Genomic DNA, 23,328 nt, shown 5'->3' with positions numbered 1-23,328 from the left:
AAAGTCTATAGTTTTTTTGTGAATTAGAATTTCAAACTAACAATATTTACAAGCTAGAATATAAAATAAGAGCCTCTTATCTTTTCAATTTGCTAAGATATTGCTCATGTAATAAATCAAACACAGTTATTTAAACAACCTGAAAAAAAATTTTCTTTTCACATCCTCCATGTGGGAAATTTTATAAGGCTTAGCAACCTAGGACAAGCAGCAAACGAGTACAAAGGTCATAACTAAAAGAGATGATTGTTTGCTTTACTTCTATATTTACAGTTCTGTGTTTAAAAAAAAACAAGTTTAAGAAATTATTTGTAAATAGTAATAATGTATATGTATATAATGTATTATAGCTGAAATGTGACTATATTTTACAAAATACTAGTCTGCTAAAACACAGCCAAGACAGGTCACTTTGTAAAGGCCAGTTTTATATTATTGGATTTGGTATCATGAGTGCACATGTGCCTCGTCATTGCAACTTCTGTATTGTTAGCCAGGCATGGCTGAAAGGTCAATATAATAAAAATAATAAATATATACAAAGTATATTGTTATGAGATTTAAGCTATTTAGTCTAAACATTTGTGTTTTCGTGTTATAATCTGTAGTAATTCTAGTACAAAAACAGCATAATTTAAATTTATTTCCTAATTTTTTATGGTGGTTACGAGGCAGGTCAAATCGACAGATCCCATAGTTAGGGTGGAGAAAAAACAAAAAAATACAAAGTTTTTCTCAAAACAAGCATTTGAAATGTATTTAGGAGGTTTTAGAGATTACACAAATAATATACGAGAGTTTTAGGATTAATAATATCTTTTTTATTTATAACATGAAAATCACCTCTCAAAACAAATATTTGAAATGTATTTAGGAGGTTTTAGAGATTACACAAATAATATACGAGATTTTTAGGATTAACAATATTTTTTTTAGTTATAACATGAAAATCACCTCTCAAAACAAATATTTGAAATGTATTTAGGAGGTTTTAGAGATTACACAAATAATATACGAGATTTTTAGGATTAACAATATTTTTTTTAGTTATAACATGAAAATCACCTCGCACTTGGACTAATAACAGATCAAACTCGATATGTTCACAAACAAATCTATAATAAAAATACTTCATTAAAAAATCTGATTTTTTGTGTAAAGATACACTTACTGCATTAAAAGTTATAGTATAATTACTTAACTTGTGTATATTATACCGAGCCCGTCGCAAAAGGGTTAATAAACAGTAATTACATTAAAAATACCACAATTTGTAAGCATACTGAACTGACTTTAGGCTCTTTCCAGCCTGGCTTACAGTACCACTTTAACTAATATCATACAATGCTATTCTTAAAAAAAATTGTTTTCAATTTAAGCAGACTATATGCTTCCTCCAAAGTAAATTTCTAAAGACTAACAAATATTTTAAATAATAAAGACCAATAACTTAGACAAATGGGTGTTACAGCACTGTAAAATTCATATACAACAGCCAGTCAGTATTAAAGGCTGTTACACTTAATTTTTGTCAGAATTTTGACAAATTTATAAATAAAAGATGATGTCTAAGGTTTTTGCCTCTGGATATTATTACTGAATTTTTGGAAATTAATTATATTTCTGCACCTTTAAATTTTACTTCAAAAATTATGTCACAAATCACAAAAAAATATTCACAAAATCTACTTTGAACTTCAGTGCCTATTGTAGCATCTCTAAACCAATTAATTTCCAAAAAATGACAGCCTGCATGAGAAGTTATCTTAAATATAATGCTATTTTTTATCATAACAACGATACAAAATTATTTTTCTAACATGCTTCAGTTTCTACTTTACTAGCAAGAATGTTTAGAATGTGTTGTTCACAATAAATGTTGTTTTATAAGGTAATTTGTTTACACTATTGTATCATGGGTGATGCTTTTAATATCACTCGTAGTGATATAAACTCGGCTATTTCATTCGAAAAAGATCAAAGGTATTATTGAGGTTTGTTCTGACAATTCCAAGAGAGAGACCAATATTATACTAGTAGTTTATCACTGATCTTTAATGAAAATAAAAAACTTACCCCTTTTAACCAACTTCATGCTCCCCATACACAGATATTCAAAAACCACTATTTAGTATCCACCTGAAAATAAGATAATTAATTTATTGAAAATTTGTATTTATTTAACCTTTTCTGGACTGGAGAGGTGTCCCTTGATTTCTTCTCTTTATTTTATTATCTTTATATATATTTAACCTTTTCTGAACTAGAGAGGTGTCCCTTGATTTCTTACTTTTTTTATTATCTTTATATATATTTAACCTTTTCTGGACTGGAGAGGTGTCTCCTTGATTTCTTAATCAAATTTCATGAAAATTAGAACAAACGTACAAAATAATAACTTTAAAAAATGCATATAATTTGATTTAGTTTTATTATATTTTTTTGTTGTGAAATTTCCAAAATTTTATGATATGGCACTGTTTAAAAAACATTAACACACTTTCTTTCATTTTAGAATAACTTTGGAATTGTTGATCACAAAGTTCCATTTTATATATCCAGTCAGTTTGAGCCTGATTGATACTTATTAATATTGACAACTCCAGTATCACCATTTCTGGTTATTACTCATAAAAAGCACTTCAGAAACTGGCAAGGATTTATTGGTGAACTATTCAAATTGGCATCAGATCACACTATGTAACAATACTTTTTCTAAAAATATTCTTGGTCAAAATCAAGGTCTATATACTAATTATAGATTATTTTCAATACATTTTAAGCTCTTTTATTTACGTGTGCTGTTTGAATACAAAAAATTTAAGAATAATATTCAATAATTAATGAATATTTTACCATTGTTTACTGTTCTCTAAACCTAACTATGCTTACCTGATGTCTTTTAATAGAAAAAAATTCCATAGCTTTCAAACTAATACAATATAACACAAAAATAATTTCAGGAATGAAAAGAACATCCAAAGAAACTATTAAAAGCTTACAAGGCTAATGGTTTGTTCCTAAGTCTTCTAAGCTTCTCATTAGATTATACTGCACTTTTCTGTACGAGCTACATCTAATAACTTTCTCATATTATTGTATTGACTCTACACTGATGTAAATAGCTTTTAATCTGCTCTATCCATAATTTCATTAGTAGTTGTTTACACAACATTCTGAGACATCATAAAAGGCCTTGTACAAATAAAACTTCAGAGAAGTAAAATCATGAGATAAGAACTAGTTTTAGCAAATTGTATTCTTAGCAAATAAAAACCAATAAAAAACAAATCAGTAAGTGGATTTTTTACAAACAAGAATCCATGGAGTTGCCAAGAAATTTTTCTTTGTGAATTATACTAAATAATATTACAAAATGACAAAATATCAATTCTAGAAGGTTTTACATTGAAAATTATTTAAATAAAGTTACATTTATTATTTTTATTTAAATTTTGAAACTGGATTTGCAAGTGAGCACTTGATGTATGAAAGGTGCTATATGGGTCAAAAAGAGTTAAGGAAAATTTAAGTTTTTTAACAAGTTAACTGAAGAACCTTGGACACTACTAGTAGAGCATATTGTCTTAATGGCAAAAGATCCTTTTACATACAAGCTTCTTTCTTTATAGACTGAGAAAAAATTGCAAGTGTGTTAAGAATCATGAGTTGTCATACATGGCAAGCGATTCATGCTCACTAACTGTTTGATGTTATTAGGTATCGGAACCAATATAGCCTTTCAAGCAAATTGTTACAGGTGCCTGTAACATTAATAATGAGCCAACAAAGCTGGATTCCATATTGACTGTAATAAAATTCTGAATTTTAAGGCCCACCACTTTGTTTGCTGTATGCAGAGCATGGGTGTTTGTGAGTTGCATATTGCCATGACATGGAACACTGTCAACAGGTCTCAGGGGGGTGGATTACATGTGCCCTTTTTTCTTTATTATCGGTCACAAAGTTTCAAAGTACTTCTCTTGAGAGATTGAATCGCTAAACATTTCACATTTAATTTTTGTATTTATTTTACTGTCAACGACTGAAGTATAAATCCAATAAAAATAAAGGAACAAATCACCGCTTGTGTCATTAAACTGTTTACATGACAATGTAATGCGATACTCTCGAGAGCAACAAAGCATATGCACAGAAATAAGTTGAGTTGACCCCTGCTCCAACAACACGATGTGGACTTTATTAGCTATGTATCCTACAGTGATTACAACAAGAATTCCCCAGAGTAATAAGATTGCACTGTGAATGTGTGAAAATGTTTATTACAGTATATGGTTTGGAGCCAGTTCAATAAACATCACAAGTGTTTGAATATTGGTCATCCTTATGGGATGTTTGGAATTAAGCAGTATACCGTACAGGCATACAAAGTTAATTGTCCACTTTATCGAGTGCCCTTATAGAGAATGAGACCAAAGACACTGCTCTTAATCCAGAATATCGAGATGCTTGTTATTGCAAGATTTATTTTGGTTACAAATAGTAGAAAAAAGAAAGAAACTGAAAAGGTATGCCTTTAATGGTGTGGTGCCCATTAATCTAGGTTCTACCGTCCACATAATGTTGGGTGTGTTACCCAAACAAAGAAAGGTGTTTCAATTACACATATTGTTATCTATAGTAATTTAATGAGATAAATCATATCAGTAAGCACGGATGTCTTGAAAGGCAACGCAATGATAGTGGCTTTTCTTAACACATACAATTTTGAATGTAGAAATAAACTCAAGTTTTCAGAAATGCTTTACCTCCATATGGACCTTGTCGTTGTTGCAAATATTCATTTCTTCTTAGAGGACCTCCTCCATAACTGTTTCCATATCCTGACCCAAAATTACCACCCCAGCCTCCTGAAAAGGACCAATGATAATAATCTTCATTACAACTTATTAAATATAATAAATTATTTGTAAAATTTAAAGTTTTCCAAGTATTACCATTATAATTAATTGTGTCTTCAACTACTCTGTGTTATTCAGAAGATGTACTTTATTGCTGTTAAATGTTGTGGTTAGCAAGAAGCTATTGACATCATTAAGGATTCTTCTTGGATTCCTGTGTACTAAAATATACTTCAATCATACTCTTCCAATTAACAAATCACAAGCTATTATCAAGAAAATGATATCATATGTTGAAGTGTAAGCTCACCTTGTCCAAAACCACCACCACCACCACCATAGTTTTCATTCCATACACCACTGTTTCCATATCCACCTGAATTATAACCTCGAAAACCTGAAAATATGGTACTTGGATTTATTACAAACTTCTTCCACTCCTTTACCTTTCTATAAGGGTAGTATGTTCAAACTGTTGACCACGTTTTGTTTCTTTACAGCAAACGTAAACAACTAAAGCTCTCAATCTTTAATTGTCTCTCTTAAAACAACAATATTGTAAATATAAGTATTTTTGTTATCGTTATATATGTGTAAAGAATTCTATGAGCATTGTTTGTTATATTCCTCCTCATGTTCTCAGAAAATGAACTTATATGCTATAACAGAACAGTTATTACAATCTATTGTACACTGGCACTGTTTCTAAAAGCAATATGACAGACTGACCTTGTCCATATCCACTGTCAAAACTTCCACTGCCCCAATCCCCATGGTTACCTAAGAATTATTATTTCATTAAAGTAGTGATTATCTATGGTTGAAAATTTATGAAGAAAATCATTCATTACTAGATATTTAAAAACTAAAGATTTAACTTTTGCCCACACTTGTTGAACATTTAACTATGACTTACTATAAACATTTGTTTAATTTAAAACTTAATTTATGGATGTACACTTATGCAAGTAATCCTACAGGATAATAATTCTTATACACCACTATAACAGGAAATAAAGTTTAATCTTGATGTCCATCACCTTAATTATATAAACTATAACATATTTTGTTTTCATAAAAACTGTAAACTATATTACCTAAAACATTTGTAGCAAAATCAATTTTTTAAGAAAATGTTTCATTAATTATATAATTTTTTTACAATCAATATTTTATTAAAAACTACAAACTTCATTAGCTAAATAAATTGGTAGAAAATGAAAATTTTCAAGATAACATTTCTTTTTAGTAGCTCATCAATGATGTATATAAAATATTACCAGAAAAAAGAATGGCTAATGCTAATGTTTTACTGTATTTGTCGGTGTATAAGACAATACTTTTTACTCATAAAACAATGCCTGATTTTACCCCTCATCTTATACACAGGTTCAAAGATAAAGTTCCAGTTAAAACTGTCCAGTTAATAGCATATTTAACCAAAACTATGTTGTTCCTTTTACTTTTGTTGCTTTTTTGAGTAAGTGTGTTGAAATCGTGCTACCTACTGCATTACAATAATATATTTGTAATTGTATCAACTGTCTAGATTCTTCACAACTAGTAGTTATTTATCTCATATGCTAGTTACAATTAATCACGACATTTTTGATTTGAAATGTATTGATCTCATCTGTTATACTGTTATATCGAAGAATGTTATTTTTTTGTAATTTACATTAATTCTGTAAACATATAGTACATCACTAGTATTTTTTGTACTAGAAAAGGAGTTCAACTGTGATGAAAACTTTGTAGTTGTTTATTACATGTTTTTGACTCAAGTTATGCCTCACTGAGCTGTCTGTAGCATTTGAAGAGCACAAAAAAAAAACACACTTGTAGTTGTATTGTTTATGCCAGAGTGTAGGTTAGCACAGTTTAAAAATAACTTCTAAGAATTTGTTTACAAAAGTAACATCCTAGACCTGCTTGACAATAGGGGTTGTCCTTCAAGAAATACACTTAATTTGCTCACAAAATCCAGAGTCGTCTCGCACGTGGGATCGCCTTATACACCAACAGATACAGTAATTAAAATAGTCTATATTTCATTACTGAAACTGATTTAGTAGTTTTACATCTACTATAATATTCTGAGAACTATATCAATTGACAATTAAATCAAAGCAGTTTCTAACATTCTGTTTTTGTACCTCGCATGGAACTAGACATCCGACTACCAGATCCACGGCCTCCTTTTGTGTCTGATGATCTTTTTATATTTTCTATTTCCAATTTGGAAAGTGCCTTCTTAACTTCTGTCTTCTTTCCTTTTAAGTAATGATGTCTCTTCACTTGATGGAGAAAACGGTTGAACAAATATTTTATTAGAAAAATATTACCATTTGTATCTGACAGTAAACAAGGAAACTTGTCACAACAACAGACAAATCCTGAAATTACAAGAACAATCTAACTAGTGCTGTCCCTGAAGGTTTGTTTGCTACTTAGACCTTCGGGGGTTCATCCAGGTGTGTGTGTGTAAATGTACCTTTATAGCAAGAGAGCAGGGAGGGTGTCATTCGTATGTATCAACTGCTCTTGTACTGTAAGATTACATATCTGTGAGTCTTGCAAGTGCATCAGATACATGTACATAAACAGCATGCTTTTATATTATTGTTATTATCATTATTAACAGCATGATGACTGTTCTATATAACATATTTAAAACTATACGTGGATGTTTTATTTCATTTCTATACATTACCTGTAAAATACTAGGATTTCTAATGCTAGCAGCTAGGGTGATGTCATCAATAAATTATGCAAACTAACACTAGTGAAGGTTCACACCTTAAAAGGTCAAAATTTACCCTTCGGGTTCAGCTCTAAATCTAACAGTAAATACAGAAAGTTGTCACAGAAGGAAACTACTAGTACAATCATAATTCCTTGTATTTTTTATCATTATATTGACTATTTTATAATTAATTTTATGATAAACACAACAATACTCACACACAACTTTGTCCACAGGATCATAGTCATCAAATTCAATAAAAGCAAATCCTCGTTTCTTTCCAGTCTCTTTCTCTGTTACAATGCTCACGCTGACAACATTACCGTAAGTACTAAAGTACTCTTGTAAATCACTTTCTTCCACATCATCCTTGAGACCACCAAGAAACACTTTTTTTACAGTAGCTTGTGCTTCTGGTTTTCCTGCATCCTAGGGAAGAAGTATTGAAAAATATTTTAACAAAAACATCTTCAATACATTTCTAACCAATAACTGATTTATGAGCAAATCCTATAATGCCATAACGAAATGGGTCTATGATCAATCCAGTTCAATATTTGTAAATCACAACTAAAAATGTATTGTAGTTAATATAATTACTTCATTTTCTTTCTTTTTTTTTTTTGGTGAAGTAATCAAACTTAATGTTGAAGGAGAAAGGACACAAACAAAGGAATATTGCCAGGGATTGAAAAGGTGGGAAATGTAACAACGAAGAGCACGTACTGGACATAGAAGCCTATTCGGATCAGACCGGGGATAAAAGTGGGAGATGGAAGGAAGTGAGATCGGTGAGAAGGAAGAATTACCTTCATGAGCTGCTGAAGTGTTGGAAAGGAAATATGGATAAAAGAGAATGTCAGATTTTAAAAAATAAATATATACAAGTTCTTCTTTTTGCCAATTGTCGAAATAAATGGCTTTTACTTATATTTCATAATAGTATAAATATATACTATGTTATTGTTGGGCTTAGGATTCTTCTACAGTAGGTGTCTGTGACTTGTTAACCATAAATATATATATATATATATATTCGGAACAAATTAAAAAGTCAAAAGTTGTACAAAAGTCCACTTAGGCCTATTCAATTACTTTAGAATTTCAGTTGACAAGTCAAACTATCTTCTCTATATTACTATCGTACTAGTATTCTGTGTCTGATTCCCCCCCCCCCCTACTGGCAATAGTGAGTCTCATTGCTGAGAAGCAACAAAGAGGTAATCTTCCTGATGGTAAGCCAAGGCAAAATGATCTGTGGCCCATGGAGAAACAATCTGCTCAGCATGAACCCCAATGTCAGGAGAAGGAGTGAAAACAAAATACTGGGAAGAAGGGTTGTCATGTAATAAGAAAGAAACTGGGTTATAAGAAATTGGGGAAATAGAGAAAAACGGAAAATACCCAAGAAATCATATCTAAAAAAGGTTGTATTAGGCCCATCAGATTCCAAAGAAGAGGTGCGGGAAGGCACTGTATAATTGGGAGGAGGAAAAAGGCCGTCAAAATCCTTGTCATAAAGAACAGGTTTGGCTTGATTAGAAGGAAATCAAGCACAATTGAGAAGAAAATCGACTCAGATAATATTCAATCTCCCGAGAAATAAAGGCCGAGAATACCTCATTCAAGTTCCCCCTACCTGAATCCTGAGTAATTGTGGTAAACCTCCAAATTGGTAACATTAACTTCTGTATTCATCATAAAATGATGAAATGGTGAAAGTTATTCAAATAAAAAAGAAGAACTAAGTTAAATTTGCACAGAAAACTATAAAATTGACAAACAATAGTAAAATGTTGAAATAATCTTTCCACTTCATATGATATTAATAAAGAAAACATGTCTTGACTTTAGCACTGCCAAATGTGAAGTGATAGTTTTGGAGAATCGAACAGAGGGAGTCACATGAATCACGTGTGTTGCACTCCTACTAGTGGAGGTTTGTCACACAATGATTTACAAGCAAGACATAGTTGAACTACGTTGATCGTGGGGTACATGGGAGATCAAGGCTTTTGGCATGCGGAAAAATGTTGCATAGAGAGGGCAGCACTGAAAGAGAATAGCTATATCTTTGAGAGAAGGTAAGGTACCATTTAATAATTTTTTATATCCTTTACATTAAATAGTTAATTAACCTACAACACCAACAAATGGTTTGTTCATTTAACAGCATCTTTCATCACCTTCTTGATTGTCAGTGATGAGCAGTGTGGTATTTTTCGGTATATCATAAACATAAGAAACACATATAGCTGAAGATAATGCAAACATCAAAGATACCCAACTGACGAAACAATTCAATGCAATAATTATAACTAATAAAAGAAAAAAAGTATAACTAATTAAGTGAGTTGATTTTTAGTTCTCATCTATGTAGGTAGCTTGTTTGGTCATAAATAAATATTAATTACTTGATAAACACAATCACCATGAGTTATTAAAATGTTTCTGTAATAAGAAGTAAAAAGAAAACTTACCTCTCGAGGGACGGCTCTCTTTGGTTCCACCACCCTATCATCAACTTTATGGGGACGGGCAGCTTGTGCATCATCAACCATGTGTGCTTTTTTGTAAGTGATAAAACCAAACCCACGGGATTTCTTTGTGTTTGGGTCTCTCATGACCACACAGTCAACAATTTCTCCCCACTGTTCAAAATGTTCCTTCAGTGATTCATCTGTTGTCCTGTAGTCTAGCCCTCCAATAAAAAGCTTCCTGAAAACTTCAGGTTCAGTTTCAACCTGAAAATAATTCATGTTTTAATAATCCTTCATTTGCTAAGAACAAATTGAAACATGTTATGAAGATTAAAGACACTAACATTTTCTCCCAAGGTACACCCGATTTTTGGACAGTACGATGTAGCTTTTACATACAAAGGATGTGTCCAATTATTTTTGTAGAAGAACTTAGCTATTTTGAAACAGTTTGGTTTTTTGAAGCTTTCATAAAAAAATGCTATGAAATGAAAAGTGCACTATTGTTAAATAAAACCACTATAAATTATTATATGTAAACCTACAAAAATCATGCTTAATTAGTTATTTCAAATTTTAAAACTCTCAAGTCACTGTCTTTATCCTCACTTATTTCTTCTTTCTGACTACAGTTATATCTTATGGTTGCTATGTACCATGGGTGGCCCACAACGTCCAACAGAAAACATGTACATGTCCCACAGTGGCACACGATGTTGTGAACGTGTTAAGTTATCCAAGCATTGTACTGTTGCTAGTGTTACAGTAAGTAGGATCTTTGTATTAATGAAAATATTGAATATAAGTCAAAATACATGATAATTTAATTGTATAGATAACTGGCTAAGCCTAATTTTGAGTCCGTCTCGGACTCTTTACCTTAAAAACAATAATAAATTGCTGAAAAGATTGTCATATGAGAACAAGTAAAGATCTCTAAAAGTGCTTTTTCTTGAAAAAAAGATTAATTAGTGAGAATCTCATTGAGATGTTTAGAATTGTGAGAAGAATTTAAAGTGTTGGTGCTTCATCTTTCATACATAACGGTGAGAATGATAGGACAACGGGATAAAAGTATAACTTTTGATAGGGTTTGTTGTTAAGCACAAAGCAGCACAGTGCTAAAACCTGATTTTTCTGATAAGGTACAAGTCCTCTTCAGCTAAGACAGTTTTAGTTTTCTAACAGGACGGTTGGCCTTTGAAATGGATTGCCTTCAGAGTTATTATAAGCAGTAAATTTAAGAAAAGGCTCAGTAAATATTTGAATGATAAGGGCTTGCTTTGAATGTTTTTAGTAGTTCAGCTGAGTGGAAGGGGCAGCCTAGAGAGATCAAAAGTTGTCCTTTAATGATATTCCAAAGCCTGGTTAATCTGTTTGAAAAATAAAATTGCCTAATTTGCTGGGGACATCTACTTTTCCAAATCCAAAATCTATGTCCTGTAGTCCTACCATTCTTAATATTAACCACACAAAAAAAATCAGTCATCAAGGTTACCTATCCCATTTATAATTTTGAATATGTCTATCAATTCTCCTCTTAAGTACAGATTACAGTAAAGTCATATGCTCATTTTTAGTAATAATACATTATACTGCTTATCTACAAAATTAGTAATATCTTGTAATTCAGAATAATAAGGCCTAATATATTTCATTCTGACATTTCTGTACAACTCACTATTAATACTAGGTTATTTGACAATATGGGCAAATAAATGCATGTGGCATTAAATATTTATAGTATGTGTAAGACAAGATAATACGTATCTGTTACCTTCAATCTGATTCTGAAACTTGATGGGAATAAATTATAAAGTCTAAACTATAATAGTGTTGCTGTTAAATAAAATAGTAGAAATGGTTCTTGGTCAGTTGGTGTTTTAACTTGACTTAAGCCTCCACCCCAGGCAGTGTTAATCATTAATGTTATTACTGCTACTGCCAATGAGAAATAAAATAGGATTTTGAGTTGTATCTACAACAACATTAAATATAAACTCTAAATGTAAGTCAAATGAGCCTAACGTTTCTGTTAATTTTATAGATTTATAGTTAGGCCTAATTTAGATTATGTTCAGCCTGGGTTCTTTAGTTTAACCTTAAGGCTTAATGTCATCGAGTTGTTGGAAAGGATTTAAACTAAAGCCTTTAGTAAAGGAGGGCTACTTTAACTTAAGTTTAATGAATCCTGTCATATGAGTACAGGCTAATATACTCAAAATTCTTTTCTCATGAGAAAAGAAGGGTTAGAACTTAGACAATTTACATTGGTACTGGTAGTCAATTGACTACGTAGTGCTTTTAAGTTCTAGCCTACTCAGATATACTGTATTAGGTATAGCGTAGGGTTGGAAATGTACCAAGTGTTACATTTTCCAAAAAATATTTATTTCATATGCATATTTTTGAATTAAACAAACTAAATAACTAATTGTATTAGATACAAATTTAAGAAAAAGCAATAACGAAACTTACATCCGTAGCACCCATTGTAGTTTTTGTACTATTTGATTATTTCAATTTTGTAGAAACCCAAAGTTACAAAACAATGCTATCTAACAACTATCTTAACCTCAACATCAGAACGATAAAGAGTGTAGGCTTACGAGTATAGGAGGCGCGACCCATTGATTTCATAACTAAATTAATAAAATGTGAATAAAGTATCATTTGATTTATTGAATATGTAGTTCATTGCGATTTTATTATGATATGTAAAAAAACATATTAGTAATTTTCATACGTTTGAATTCAATAGTTCCGACATTAACCGAGCTTTTCCGACTTCTTCCCGCCTCTTTAATAGTGGAAGAAAGGGTAGCCAAGAGAGTAACGAGTCGAGTTTTAGCGAGAAGAATCTAATACAAAGCATTAAAGTCGGTGTAACTAGAAGTGCCAGTTTGTTTCTTGTGTTTCGTTCAAATAGCTTTTAGGTACATTTGACTATATTTATCATATGAGTAGCAATAATGAAAACTTTTAATTTGCTGATTTATATCATATTGTAATAATTTAATTTTAATAAGTAAAATATAAAAAAAACTGGATTGTTGCAGGCACTGTGAATGACTGAACCCGGTATTTGGTAAGCCTAACGTTAGGTTTCAAAGTTGCAAATGGCGCCATTTCTGGCGTTTGATTCTGTAACCGTTAATCAGTGTTATAGTTACTTAAGTTTTTAAGCATATATTTATATCATTTCTTCAGCCTTAAGTTTAATAAGTAGCAACTTTATAGATTATTAGGCTTAATTAAACCATCTCATTAATAAAAATCCCGCTATAGACATAAGTCAAATTTCAACTGTTTAGTCGAAGGTGAAACTGAAACTAAAAGCAACATTATTAATATTATATATAAATTATAATTATATAAAGTCAGTTTGTAAAGTAACAAATGACGTTAATAGTAGGGTACGAAAAATTTATGAGATTAATTTAAGTTTTAGCATGTTTTACAAAATATGAAACGAAAAAAAAGTACTTGGACAGGACTTTGTAAATAATTCTATCTCCAAATAGAAATATCATTATCCAAAACATATTAAAAACCAATGTTTTTAACATCAAAATAATTATAGCAATAATAATCGGGAAAAAAGAACCACAAGAAAAAAACACACCTAATTCAAAGATTATTCACAATAAGAATATTAAACATTTCTCAATGTTAAACCACACATTAAAGATGAGATTATCATAGGACCTTATCCTGATGAATCTAATACAGGATTAGTTATTTGTTGTTCGAATTATATCCTCTCCAAAAAATTACTAAGGTGTTAGTAAAAATGGACAATTTGTGTCTCAATTGATGGATGAAACTTTTAAAGCCGTGAGAATTAAACATATCTTCACAACTCTGTATCATTCTCAGTCTAACATTACTGTAAGAGCAAATATAGGGATAATGATATCTGTTTACATTGAAAAAAAAATCAACAAATAGGTTCATGAAAGTTGCAGGACTTAACAGTTGAAATATGTCACAGAAAAGGAAAAGAGAACCAGTTACTTGATGTAGACATCCTGCTGATCCTCTAGAAGAAACTCCAAATCTGGATGTCAATAAACTATTACCTAAACTTTTTGTTGTTTTCAGCATTAGCACTCGAGAATATTTGGCTACTGACTAAGCTGAAGATGTAGAGTATCAACATATTAACTCTTACTTGAAAATTGGACAGATGATACTATTACAGGTATAGAGACTAGATAAATTCAAACATTATATTTTGAATGTTCTTTATTACACAAAAAGGGGAGAAATAATGAATTCAGACAAGTTATTCCCAAAACATTAAAACTGTTGTTAACGGAGTTACATGACGTCTAGGTATTAGAAAAACTCTAGACAAAATATTCACATGTGGTTATTGTCTGGTATTAGATGGGACATAAAAAAATTTTGTTACCGTGCCACGTTCATCAAACCATTAAATTTGATGAGAAACAGCCTGCAGGATTTATTCCAAGTACTATATTACCAGAACCTGGTTGTATCAGTGTTTTGTTTTAGTCCTTTACAAAGTAAGTACTTATAAGCTACAGTAATATCTTTTATGAGTTACAATATTTTGCATATCACAGTACTAGTCAGTAACTTCTAGTCAAGTTCGTGTTTTAAGGCCTTTTATTGTCTTACAAGATCCCGAGAGAACACATCTTATGACAACTATGTAATATTTGTTTTACACAAAAAAATAATTAATCATGAACCTGGTATTCATACACATGTAGGTGTATAATATTAAAAGTTACTTCTTACTTCACTTGGAGGTAGTTAAGCATGCACTTAGGGCCAAATAATAAAAGGAAACATAATATCTAACAAGATCCTTATGGAAAACTTTTAAATTTTCATTACTTTTTATATCTTGGTTTATTATTACAATTATACCTACAGAGAATTAATTTATATTGCAACAGCATAAAATGAAATGTCACTTGGCATCACCCCCCTATTTGTATAGATAATTTAGATGGATCCTGGATATAAAGTTATGAACAAGTATGCCATTACTGGGGGAAAAAAATTGTCCGTTACCAAATATAATGTAGGGAGTCCGAGGGAATTATAGTTCCTGACCACGGAAGCATGCGAATACGAAATCAAAGTTTTGAATATATAATACTCACATAAATAAAATCTGAATGATTGTACAACAAATAGAAAACATCTACGTTATTAATACACACTGAATTGGCATGATATATGAAAAGGCAACCGTACTCCCACTGGTTGAAATTGGTTTTAAAAACTCGTGATTATTGCTAAAGCCGTTGTCTGCCATCTGTTTGCGAGTGATTGTTAAAACCGAAACCAGTGTGTCAGTTAGAATTGGCTTGACCAATGAAGGCCAGTGATGCATCAAATGGTAACTCTCTTCATGCTCTACTTTGGTCTGGCCTGTTTCATTGGATCAAGAAGCATTTACAGAAACCAGTGTGTCAGTTAGAATTGGCTTGACCAATGAAGGCCAGTGATGCATCAAATGTTAACTCTCTTCATGCTCTACTCTGGTCTGGCCAGTTTCATTGGATCAAGAAGCATTTACTGTCAGAAACTAGTGTGTCAGTTCGAATTGGCTTGACCAATGAAGACCAGTGATGCATCAAATGTTAACTCTCTACTTTGGTCTGGCCTGTTTCATTGGATCAAGAAGCATTTACTGTCTGAAAACTTGCATATAAAACTTTAAAATCATTTAAAATTCTATTTAGCAATTGAAACAAGGGTATACAATATCCGTACCTCACAAAACTGAATACAGGCTATAACCTTAACACATTCCATGTGTATTTGTGAATAATTGTAAAAACAAACAACTTTAGTGGAGCAAGGATAACACAGTCTTGAAATTAGTTTTCCACCTGTGCTTTAAGAGTTAATATAATTATCATCACATAATGAAAGCAATATTCTGTTAATCTAACTGATTTTTACCAATAATTATTCTGTGAATAAGCCACTTTTGCTACTAATGCTCCTTAAATAATATCATTGTATATCTGCACTTATCTTTCATTGATAATTCATAGACAAGCACTTAGCTTTTGTATTATGATTATATCTTGGGATAACTAATATCTTGAACTTGATACAGTTTATCAATTTCTTCGTGACATGACATAGAACGGGTTGAGTTTACCACTTATACATATCTGTCAGTCACGGTATTTCAAGTTTTCAACCAATGTCATAAAATCTCATTTACTTTTATAACTACACGGGTGAGCTCATAATTAATTTCTAACGTTTGGTTGCCAAAATGTTCATTTATCCATATAATATGTATCGACGTGTACTAGTTTGACATTGATCGATTTTTGGGGACTACGTTTTCTCTTGCCTTGACACAGGTTTCTGGGTAAATGATAAATCACTAATATTTTGTTCCAATGGTACAGTAGCGTGGAACAAAAGCTCAATTTCCAGGTATAATTTTAATTGTTTTTCATTAATTATGAACTAAATAAGTGAACTTGGAGTTTAAATCTACTGATTTGTGTCTGTGGATTCCAGTGGTGTGTGAAATTGTTATTTCCATTATTTAAAAATCACCGAAACCACCTATTTATATAGATAATTTACATGTATCCTGGATAGAAAGTTTGCTGTATAAAAAACTTGAAGTTATAAACAAGTATGCCACTACTGGAGGAAAACAAATATAATGTAGTAAGCCTGTTTAAGAAACTTATTTTTAGTTGTTGTTTTTTTCATGAATTCCAAAAAATGCAGTGCAGGCTAGAATACAAAATTTTAGTCTGTTTGTTGTTTCCAATCTGATATATTAGCTTAATTACACAATTATTTTGAGGGGGAAAACATGTACAAAAGACTAGTTTTATAAGTTGTGTTCTTTGAAGAAAGAAGGATTTTGGCTTGTCTCCCAAACACAAGTAAAACTTGTTTCTAATCTCAAGGTTTTCAATATAGATGATTAATTTAAATGTAAGAAATATGAGTTGTTTTATAAAACTCATTAACTTGAAAGATAATTCATTATTTTTACGTTTTGACAATGAGCAACACTCATTCGAACTGACCAGTTATGTCATAACATGTTTTCATTGGTACTTGAAGCTAACAGCTTGGTCATTTGTTCTTTGAGCGAGTTATACTCCGTTACTTGCATTAATGTTATTAGGTAGAATTATGAATACATTTATGTTTAATATGGAGATTATTTTACATTAGCTTAGTATGTGGATTTATTACTAATTTAACTAGCCAAATCTCGTGACATGCTGTTAACAGTAAGGGTACTCGAATGGTGAACGTAAGCGTATTAATTTAAAAATACTCGTGTTAATTTTTATTCAAGCAAGTGGCACTGATCTTACATTGATATTTATTTAGTATGTATGGTGTTTAGATTGTTTTTACTCAACACAAGTAACTTATATTTCTTTGATACTTAGTATCGTTACAACAAATAAACTCTTCGTTGGAGTATTGTACTTCACGAGACGTAGTTTTTACCTGTGTGATAGATCTTTGTTTACTTGGATTTGAATGTTGACTGAATATATTTAGCAGTTTTACTATGGCCTTCACAGTTTTACATTTAAAAAATTAAATAAATAACTATCATTAATGTATGTTAATAAATTTAGTATGGAAAAGTTTATAATTTAAATTTTAATATCCATAATTTAATTTCAAAAAGAAACATTTAAAACATTTTATTTTTCACTCTCACTTGATGTATTAGGTTTAACTACTTCATAATTTTTATATTAAAAATAGGCTGTTGTAGTTTCTGAGTAATTAGAAACAAAATGTTGATATAATTACAAGTAAGAATCTAAAACTTGCAACTAATGCTTTGATTTCATGAGATATCGATCTACGTGTTAAGCTCCTTCTCTCTGACTGTTGAGTTATCTGTTTATAAATACTCGTCTGACGTATAGTTCAAGTTTGTTGGTAAAATAAAGTTAGTTATCTGTTTATAAATACTTGTCCGACGTGTAGTTCAAGTTTGTCAGTAACATAAAGATAGTTATAGACCTAGACTGAGTTTATCTATAAAGATCATATAGTGGTGGTCATGTTTTAAGTAAAATTATAGCAGATTGTAAAATTATTATTATTTACTCTGTTGTTACAATTACACTGTTGGTTACAACAGTTGTATACACAGGTTTGTATAATTACAGTAGAACCCAATTGACAAGACCGTACGTGAAGTTATCACCGATTACGTTGTAATAACAGAGTAAATAATAATAATTTGTCTTGTCAATTGGGTTCTTCTGTAATTATACAAACCTGTGTATACAACTGTTGTAATCAACAGTGTAACGTACGTGAACTTATTACCAATTACGTTGTAATAACAGAGTAGAGGAGATTAACTGTGTAATGAACTCTTCTATATACATTTGACTTGTTTTAGTATTTATTGTTAAAATTTTATTGCCAACAAGTCACAGACACCTACTGTAAAGAATCTGACCCATACATATACATCAAACCCGACACCCTAACAAAACCTCGTGAACATAGCTCATATGTATTTTAAGAGCTGTTTATGGTAAAATCTACTTCAAAAGTTAATGGGGCTCACTCCAGTGGGTACAGAAGTGCAGCAGTAAGATCATGAAATTAAAAGAAAGCAGATATGAAAAGATAACTGTTAAGGAACTGAAACTGTTGGAAATGTAGTCAGTGCAGAGGAGAAAATGATTTTACTCATATTATACTTTTCACTTTTTATTTCACTGTTTATTGATAATTTCTCTACAGTTAGTGTTAGGGTAGAGAAATAATAGATAAAATATAAACTTTACAAAGAAAAAAAAGATATTTTTGTGAAGTTCAAAAGTTTATGCTAATAGAAGAAGTAATGACAATATGAAAAAAGTGTATTTTTAATCTTAGCATGAAAATCACCTTTCATTCAGACTGGTTCATGGAAATACACATATCTATCTTAAGTAGAAATACTTGATTAAAAATTTGTTTTAATTTTTTCTCTCAAAGGAAGCAGAAAATGATTGGCAAAGTTACACTGTAGGTTCTGTGGTGTGCCCCTCTGAGAAAAAGTTTTTATTTTTCACATTTTGATAGGATCTGGGGCTGTTTTTACATCTTTCAATATGATTTGTACATCACTGGTTGTATTACTAATACATTCATTAGGCCGACTCACATATTTTTGTGTTCACAATAAAAAGAAAATGAATTTTTCAAAATAAAAATTTTCTTCGTATCGTATTATTTTACCTTAAGCCATACTACGTAGAAAATCTACAAGTTTTAACTGTATCGGTTGATTAGTTCTACAGATATATTTTACTTGTACGTAGCTGTTATTACATGATTTTACATGTAAATATACACACACACCATGTAAATTACATATTTTTCCAAAGGTACTAGTCACATGTTTCACCTAAAATTAACTCGAATACTGTTTAAAATGTGGTAATCACACCTATTGTGACAAACTATTGTTGAACACTTAGAAATGATGAAAGATTTATTCACTTATCAGTGCCTGTTACAACACTACTGTACACTTTTTCAGATGTTTCATTAATGTTTACGACAATGTTTGGACCTTAAGTGACATAATATAACTACACGGTTACTCAAATCGGATTTAATAGTTTCATTTTGAGTTTACTTTCTGATTAACTATTATTTTATTACATATAATAAAATTTGTTGTTTCAGTAGTTTTGAGCCCACTATGGGGAAAAAGAAACAGAAGGAAGCCAGCCCTCCCCTAGAAGAGGAGGAGGAGGAATACATTGTAGAAAAAATTCTGGACAAGAGAATGCGAGGTGGCAAAGTGGAGTATTTTTTGAAATGGAAGGGTTATCCAGAGTAAGTTATCCTGCACTATTTATATTCACGTTTTTTCTCTTAAATTTCAATACTAAGTTATTCCAAGATACAGTTTATAACTGCACAATAATAAGTGGATTTTTTTTGTTACCAAGCATCTTACATACTGGTTCTACTTATAATTATGAAGTATTCAAACAGTGCTTTTACTGACAGATTTCTTTAATCAGCCACAGTTTTGTTTCCGAAGGTCTGAGAATACTTGGGAACCCGAAGGGAATCTTGACTGTCAAGAACTTATTGCAGAATATGAAGAGAAGAGGAAGAAAAGTGGAGAAGATAAAAAAGATTCTTCAGATAAAAAGCGAAAAGTGAATGGAACTGAAGGGTCTGAAACCTCACCTCAAAAGAAAAAGAAAAAACTCGAGGTGAGTTGATGATTAAATACAGTACTGAGAAATATGGTGTAGGTGTTTTATTACCTGAAACTAAAGTTATTATCTGTCTGTAATTTACTTATATGACAGATCTTTTTGTTGTTACTAGATGTGCTGTTTAATGCTGTTGCAGGCATAAATTGTCATTTGGCTGAGTTAAATTTGTATAATTTTGATGTTACAGTGGAGACAATAAAATTAATGATTTAGTTAATAAATCTAAAGTTATAGTTTGATTCAACACAGTGTTTGGAATTTTTTTATTGTTATCTTTATCCTTGGAAAAGGCTAAGAGAAATGTTTTTTTAGGACTTGTTTTATTTTTCCTAATGAAGAAATTTCATTGATTGCAGCTTTACACGGTATGTATTTAATGTTTAGCACATTCATTTTTCACTATGGTGAAAGTAATTCCTAGTCATAGTTTTAATGTATGTGTGGCTGACATTTGTTTGCAAGGTGAATGTAGTATGTATAATAAAACAAAGTATAACAAAAAAAAACTGTTCATTCAGGTGGCTTAAGTATATGTTTTTATTGATTAATCCAAAAATACACTTGATATAACTCAATATGTGGCACTGGGCTTGTAAATAAATTGTATGCCTTACACTAATTTTATTATATATATATTTATATTGTTATTAAGAAATTAGATAAGAAACATCTGTCTCTCATATTATAAATGTAAACTTTGTTGTTTCTATCAATATTTGTAGGAGGATAACAGACCAAGAGGATTTGATAGAGGTCTTGATCCTGAAAGAATAATTGGAGCAACAGATTCAAGTGGAGAACTCATGTTCCTTATAAAATGGTAATTTGATATTTCTTTTAATTTATAGTAAGAAATGAATGAATTTTGGAAGAGAACAGATGCGTATTAGAGAGATGCATTTTCAGTATTACAATCATCATGGTTTTATATACTGCCAGAAACATGCAGGTCAAAATATACCTGCTAATTATCTTGTCAATGTACAGGGAAAATGTTTTAACTTTATAGAGTTGATTTAATTTTTCACTTATTTCAGGGTTTAGATTTGTTTTTGTTGCGAAAGCTAACACTAAAAGTTAAACATTATAAGAGATTTGTAATGATAGAAATAATGTTTGTTTTTTATAAACCCTTTGGTCTAAAACTTAATCCAAAATTGAGTACCAATGTGGTAGTTGATTTCTCAAAAGTATCACCAATACAGGTATTTTCCTGAGCTGACCTGTAAATGCTTTGTTTTAACACAGACACAACTTGTATTTTGAGTTGTTGAACTTCATTAGGCAACTTGGTACTTGTTTCCTCGAGAAAAGCTATTTAACATTCAAAATTTCAGTTTTTATTGGAGTCATTTTGAGTTAAACTACCTGTCTGCATAACTTATTAGTGGTTTTTATAAGGAAGCCTTCAGTAACAGGCTTTGAACTATATAGCATAAGTTGAAAGTTTCATTTGGTTGAAAACAAATCATAAATTATTGATAGGATAAAGAACATGGACATTTCAGATTTTTTTTTCAGTACAAACACTTGGAAAATAATGTTTCTAGTCTAAGTTCTTTCATTAGTTGTTGGCTAAGATTTGTTAATAAAAAGAGCGAGAAATGCAAATCTGAACAGCAACATTATAATAGAATCAATGTTATAAACCTAACTGCTTCACGTGAGGTAGTCAAATATTTGTTGTTAAAGATAGCTTTTCAGCTTATATGTTATTAGGTCACCTATTATTTAAATGGTGATCAGGATATTTTAGACCCCATAACTGAGTATTTATGGGACAATCCGTGCTGTAAATACAGCATTGGATGTGTCGTATTAAAATAATTCTCTCTCTGTTTCTTCTTAGTTTTTCCTAAAATTCTTATAATGGTTGCTGATTTTTCGTATAATCATCATACCCTAAGACAGGCCTCGACAAATCCTGGTTGCCATGGTGCCTAGTATTTTCTCCCATTTTATTCGTGCGTTGGACTGTGCTAATTAGAACTCGAATCTAGAAGTCCAGAACTATTTTTGTGTTCTTTGAGTCCAGTTTGTTTCTATGATTTTAATGGTGGATTCAGCACTTCATGTTTTTTCAGGAATGAAGCACTGTGTTTGAACAACACGATACTAATTTTGTGCCATTTTGTTTTTCTTCTTTCACAATTCAACCTGTCAGCGCACGTGTTTAGATTCAGACAAAACAGGACCAAAGGCAGTTTGTTCAAGCATTACAATCAAATGGTTGTTGATATCATGTGATTTTTAGCATGCACTCATTGCTGTGAAAATAAGTAAATATACACTGGTGCCTCCAACAGTAAAAAGATTATAATATAAACTTAAATCTTATTTAGATTAAACAATGGGCTAACAAGTGCCTCGATTATCTGCGACCTTTTGATTTCCCCGGAGCAGCGCAGATAATCTTTAATCACATTATGAAAAATTATAAAAGTCATCAGAATCATAAAAACTAAGTGTCGGTCAGTCACACTCGACTTCTCCAAACTTCGTGAGTTACACGAGTCCAATTCCACTTTTTCTTCTATAATACTTCCTCTTTTGATTGAATGTTCCTGTTTTAGTTTAATTTAATCACTAACGTAGGTGTAAATAGCTCCTAAATTTCGGCACTTTTACTGCTATAGACACAATAGTGCATTCGCACCCTATCAATGCCTGTGAAAAATAGGTCAAAAATTAGCGCAAGTCTATGCTTGGGAATTATTACGAAAAAGACTTTATTAAAACAGACTGAAGATACCAATTATCTGTAGGGAAGAGGACAATGTGTAACTGGTCGACACACCAACACAACCTGATCATGCATCTGTGGTTAAAGGACACCCGCCGTGCAGCATAGAACAGCGGACAACAACTGAAGTTGAGTGAAATCTTGATGTGTATTCTGTATGTTTTTTTCTATACTATGTTTTTAATCACTAATCAAAAAAGTTAACCAAGCTACAAATATTTTGTATTCCTGTCTTTACAGCTAAAAATAAAAAAGG

At 31.0% G+C, this 23,328-nt stretch overlaps 2 protein-coding genes across 8 annotated transcripts in view; one reads left to right on the top strand and one right to left on the bottom strand.

Annotated features, from left to right (window-relative positions):
- LOC106472454 (heterogeneous nuclear ribonucleoprotein A1, A2/B1 homolog) overlaps positions 1-12,702 on the bottom strand; it is a 24,814-nt gene extending 12,112 nt beyond the window's left edge. For all 3 annotated transcript variants that reach the window (XM_022401019.1, XM_022401020.1, XM_022401018.1), the window contains exons 1-8: positions 12,567-12,702; positions 10,089-10,352; positions 7,827-8,037; positions 7,019-7,159; positions 5,592-5,642; positions 5,173-5,259; positions 4,770-4,871; positions 2,077-2,139 (exon numbers count right to left, since the gene is read on the bottom strand). In XM_022401019.1, coding sequence (XP_022256727.1) covers positions 2,129-2,139; positions 4,770-4,871; positions 5,173-5,259; positions 5,592-5,642; positions 7,019-7,159; positions 7,827-8,037; positions 10,089-10,352; positions 12,567-12,581 — 882 coding nt within the window. In that variant the 5' untranslated portion in view covers positions 12,582-12,702 and the 3' untranslated portion in view covers positions 2,077-2,128. The remainder of the gene's footprint in view (positions 1-2,076; positions 2,140-4,769; positions 4,872-5,172; positions 5,260-5,591; positions 5,643-7,018; positions 7,160-7,826; positions 8,038-10,088; positions 10,353-12,566) is intronic.
- A 198-nt stretch (positions 12,703-12,900) lies between these two features.
- The window catches only part of LOC106472452 (chromobox protein homolog 1-like), a 12,967-nt gene continuing 2,539 nt past the window's right edge, over positions 12,901-23,328 (top strand). Inside the window, exons 1-4 of one of the 5 annotated variants that reach the window (XM_013933103.2) lie at positions 12,901-13,176; positions 19,785-19,934; positions 20,146-20,323; positions 21,052-21,149. In XM_013933103.2, coding sequence (XP_013788557.1) covers positions 13,157-13,176; positions 19,785-19,934; positions 20,146-20,323; positions 21,052-21,149 — 446 coding nt within the window. In that variant the 5' untranslated portion in view covers positions 12,901-13,156. Of the gene's footprint in view, positions 13,177-14,210; positions 14,293-19,781; positions 19,935-20,145; positions 20,324-21,051; positions 21,150-23,328 lie in introns of those variants that run through there. The other 4 variants (XM_013933104.2, XM_013933102.2, XM_013933105.2 and 1 more) reach the window with 4 other exon arrangements.

The sequence above is a fragment of the Limulus polyphemus genome, unplaced genomic scaffold (assembly GCF_000517525.1).
Source record: "Limulus polyphemus unplaced genomic scaffold, Limulus_polyphemus-2.1.2 Scaffold5347, whole genome shotgun sequence".
Lineage (NCBI taxonomy): Eukaryota > Metazoa > Arthropoda > Merostomata > Xiphosura > Limulidae > Limulus > Limulus polyphemus.
This window is presented reverse-complemented; position numbering and strand designations above follow the sequence as displayed.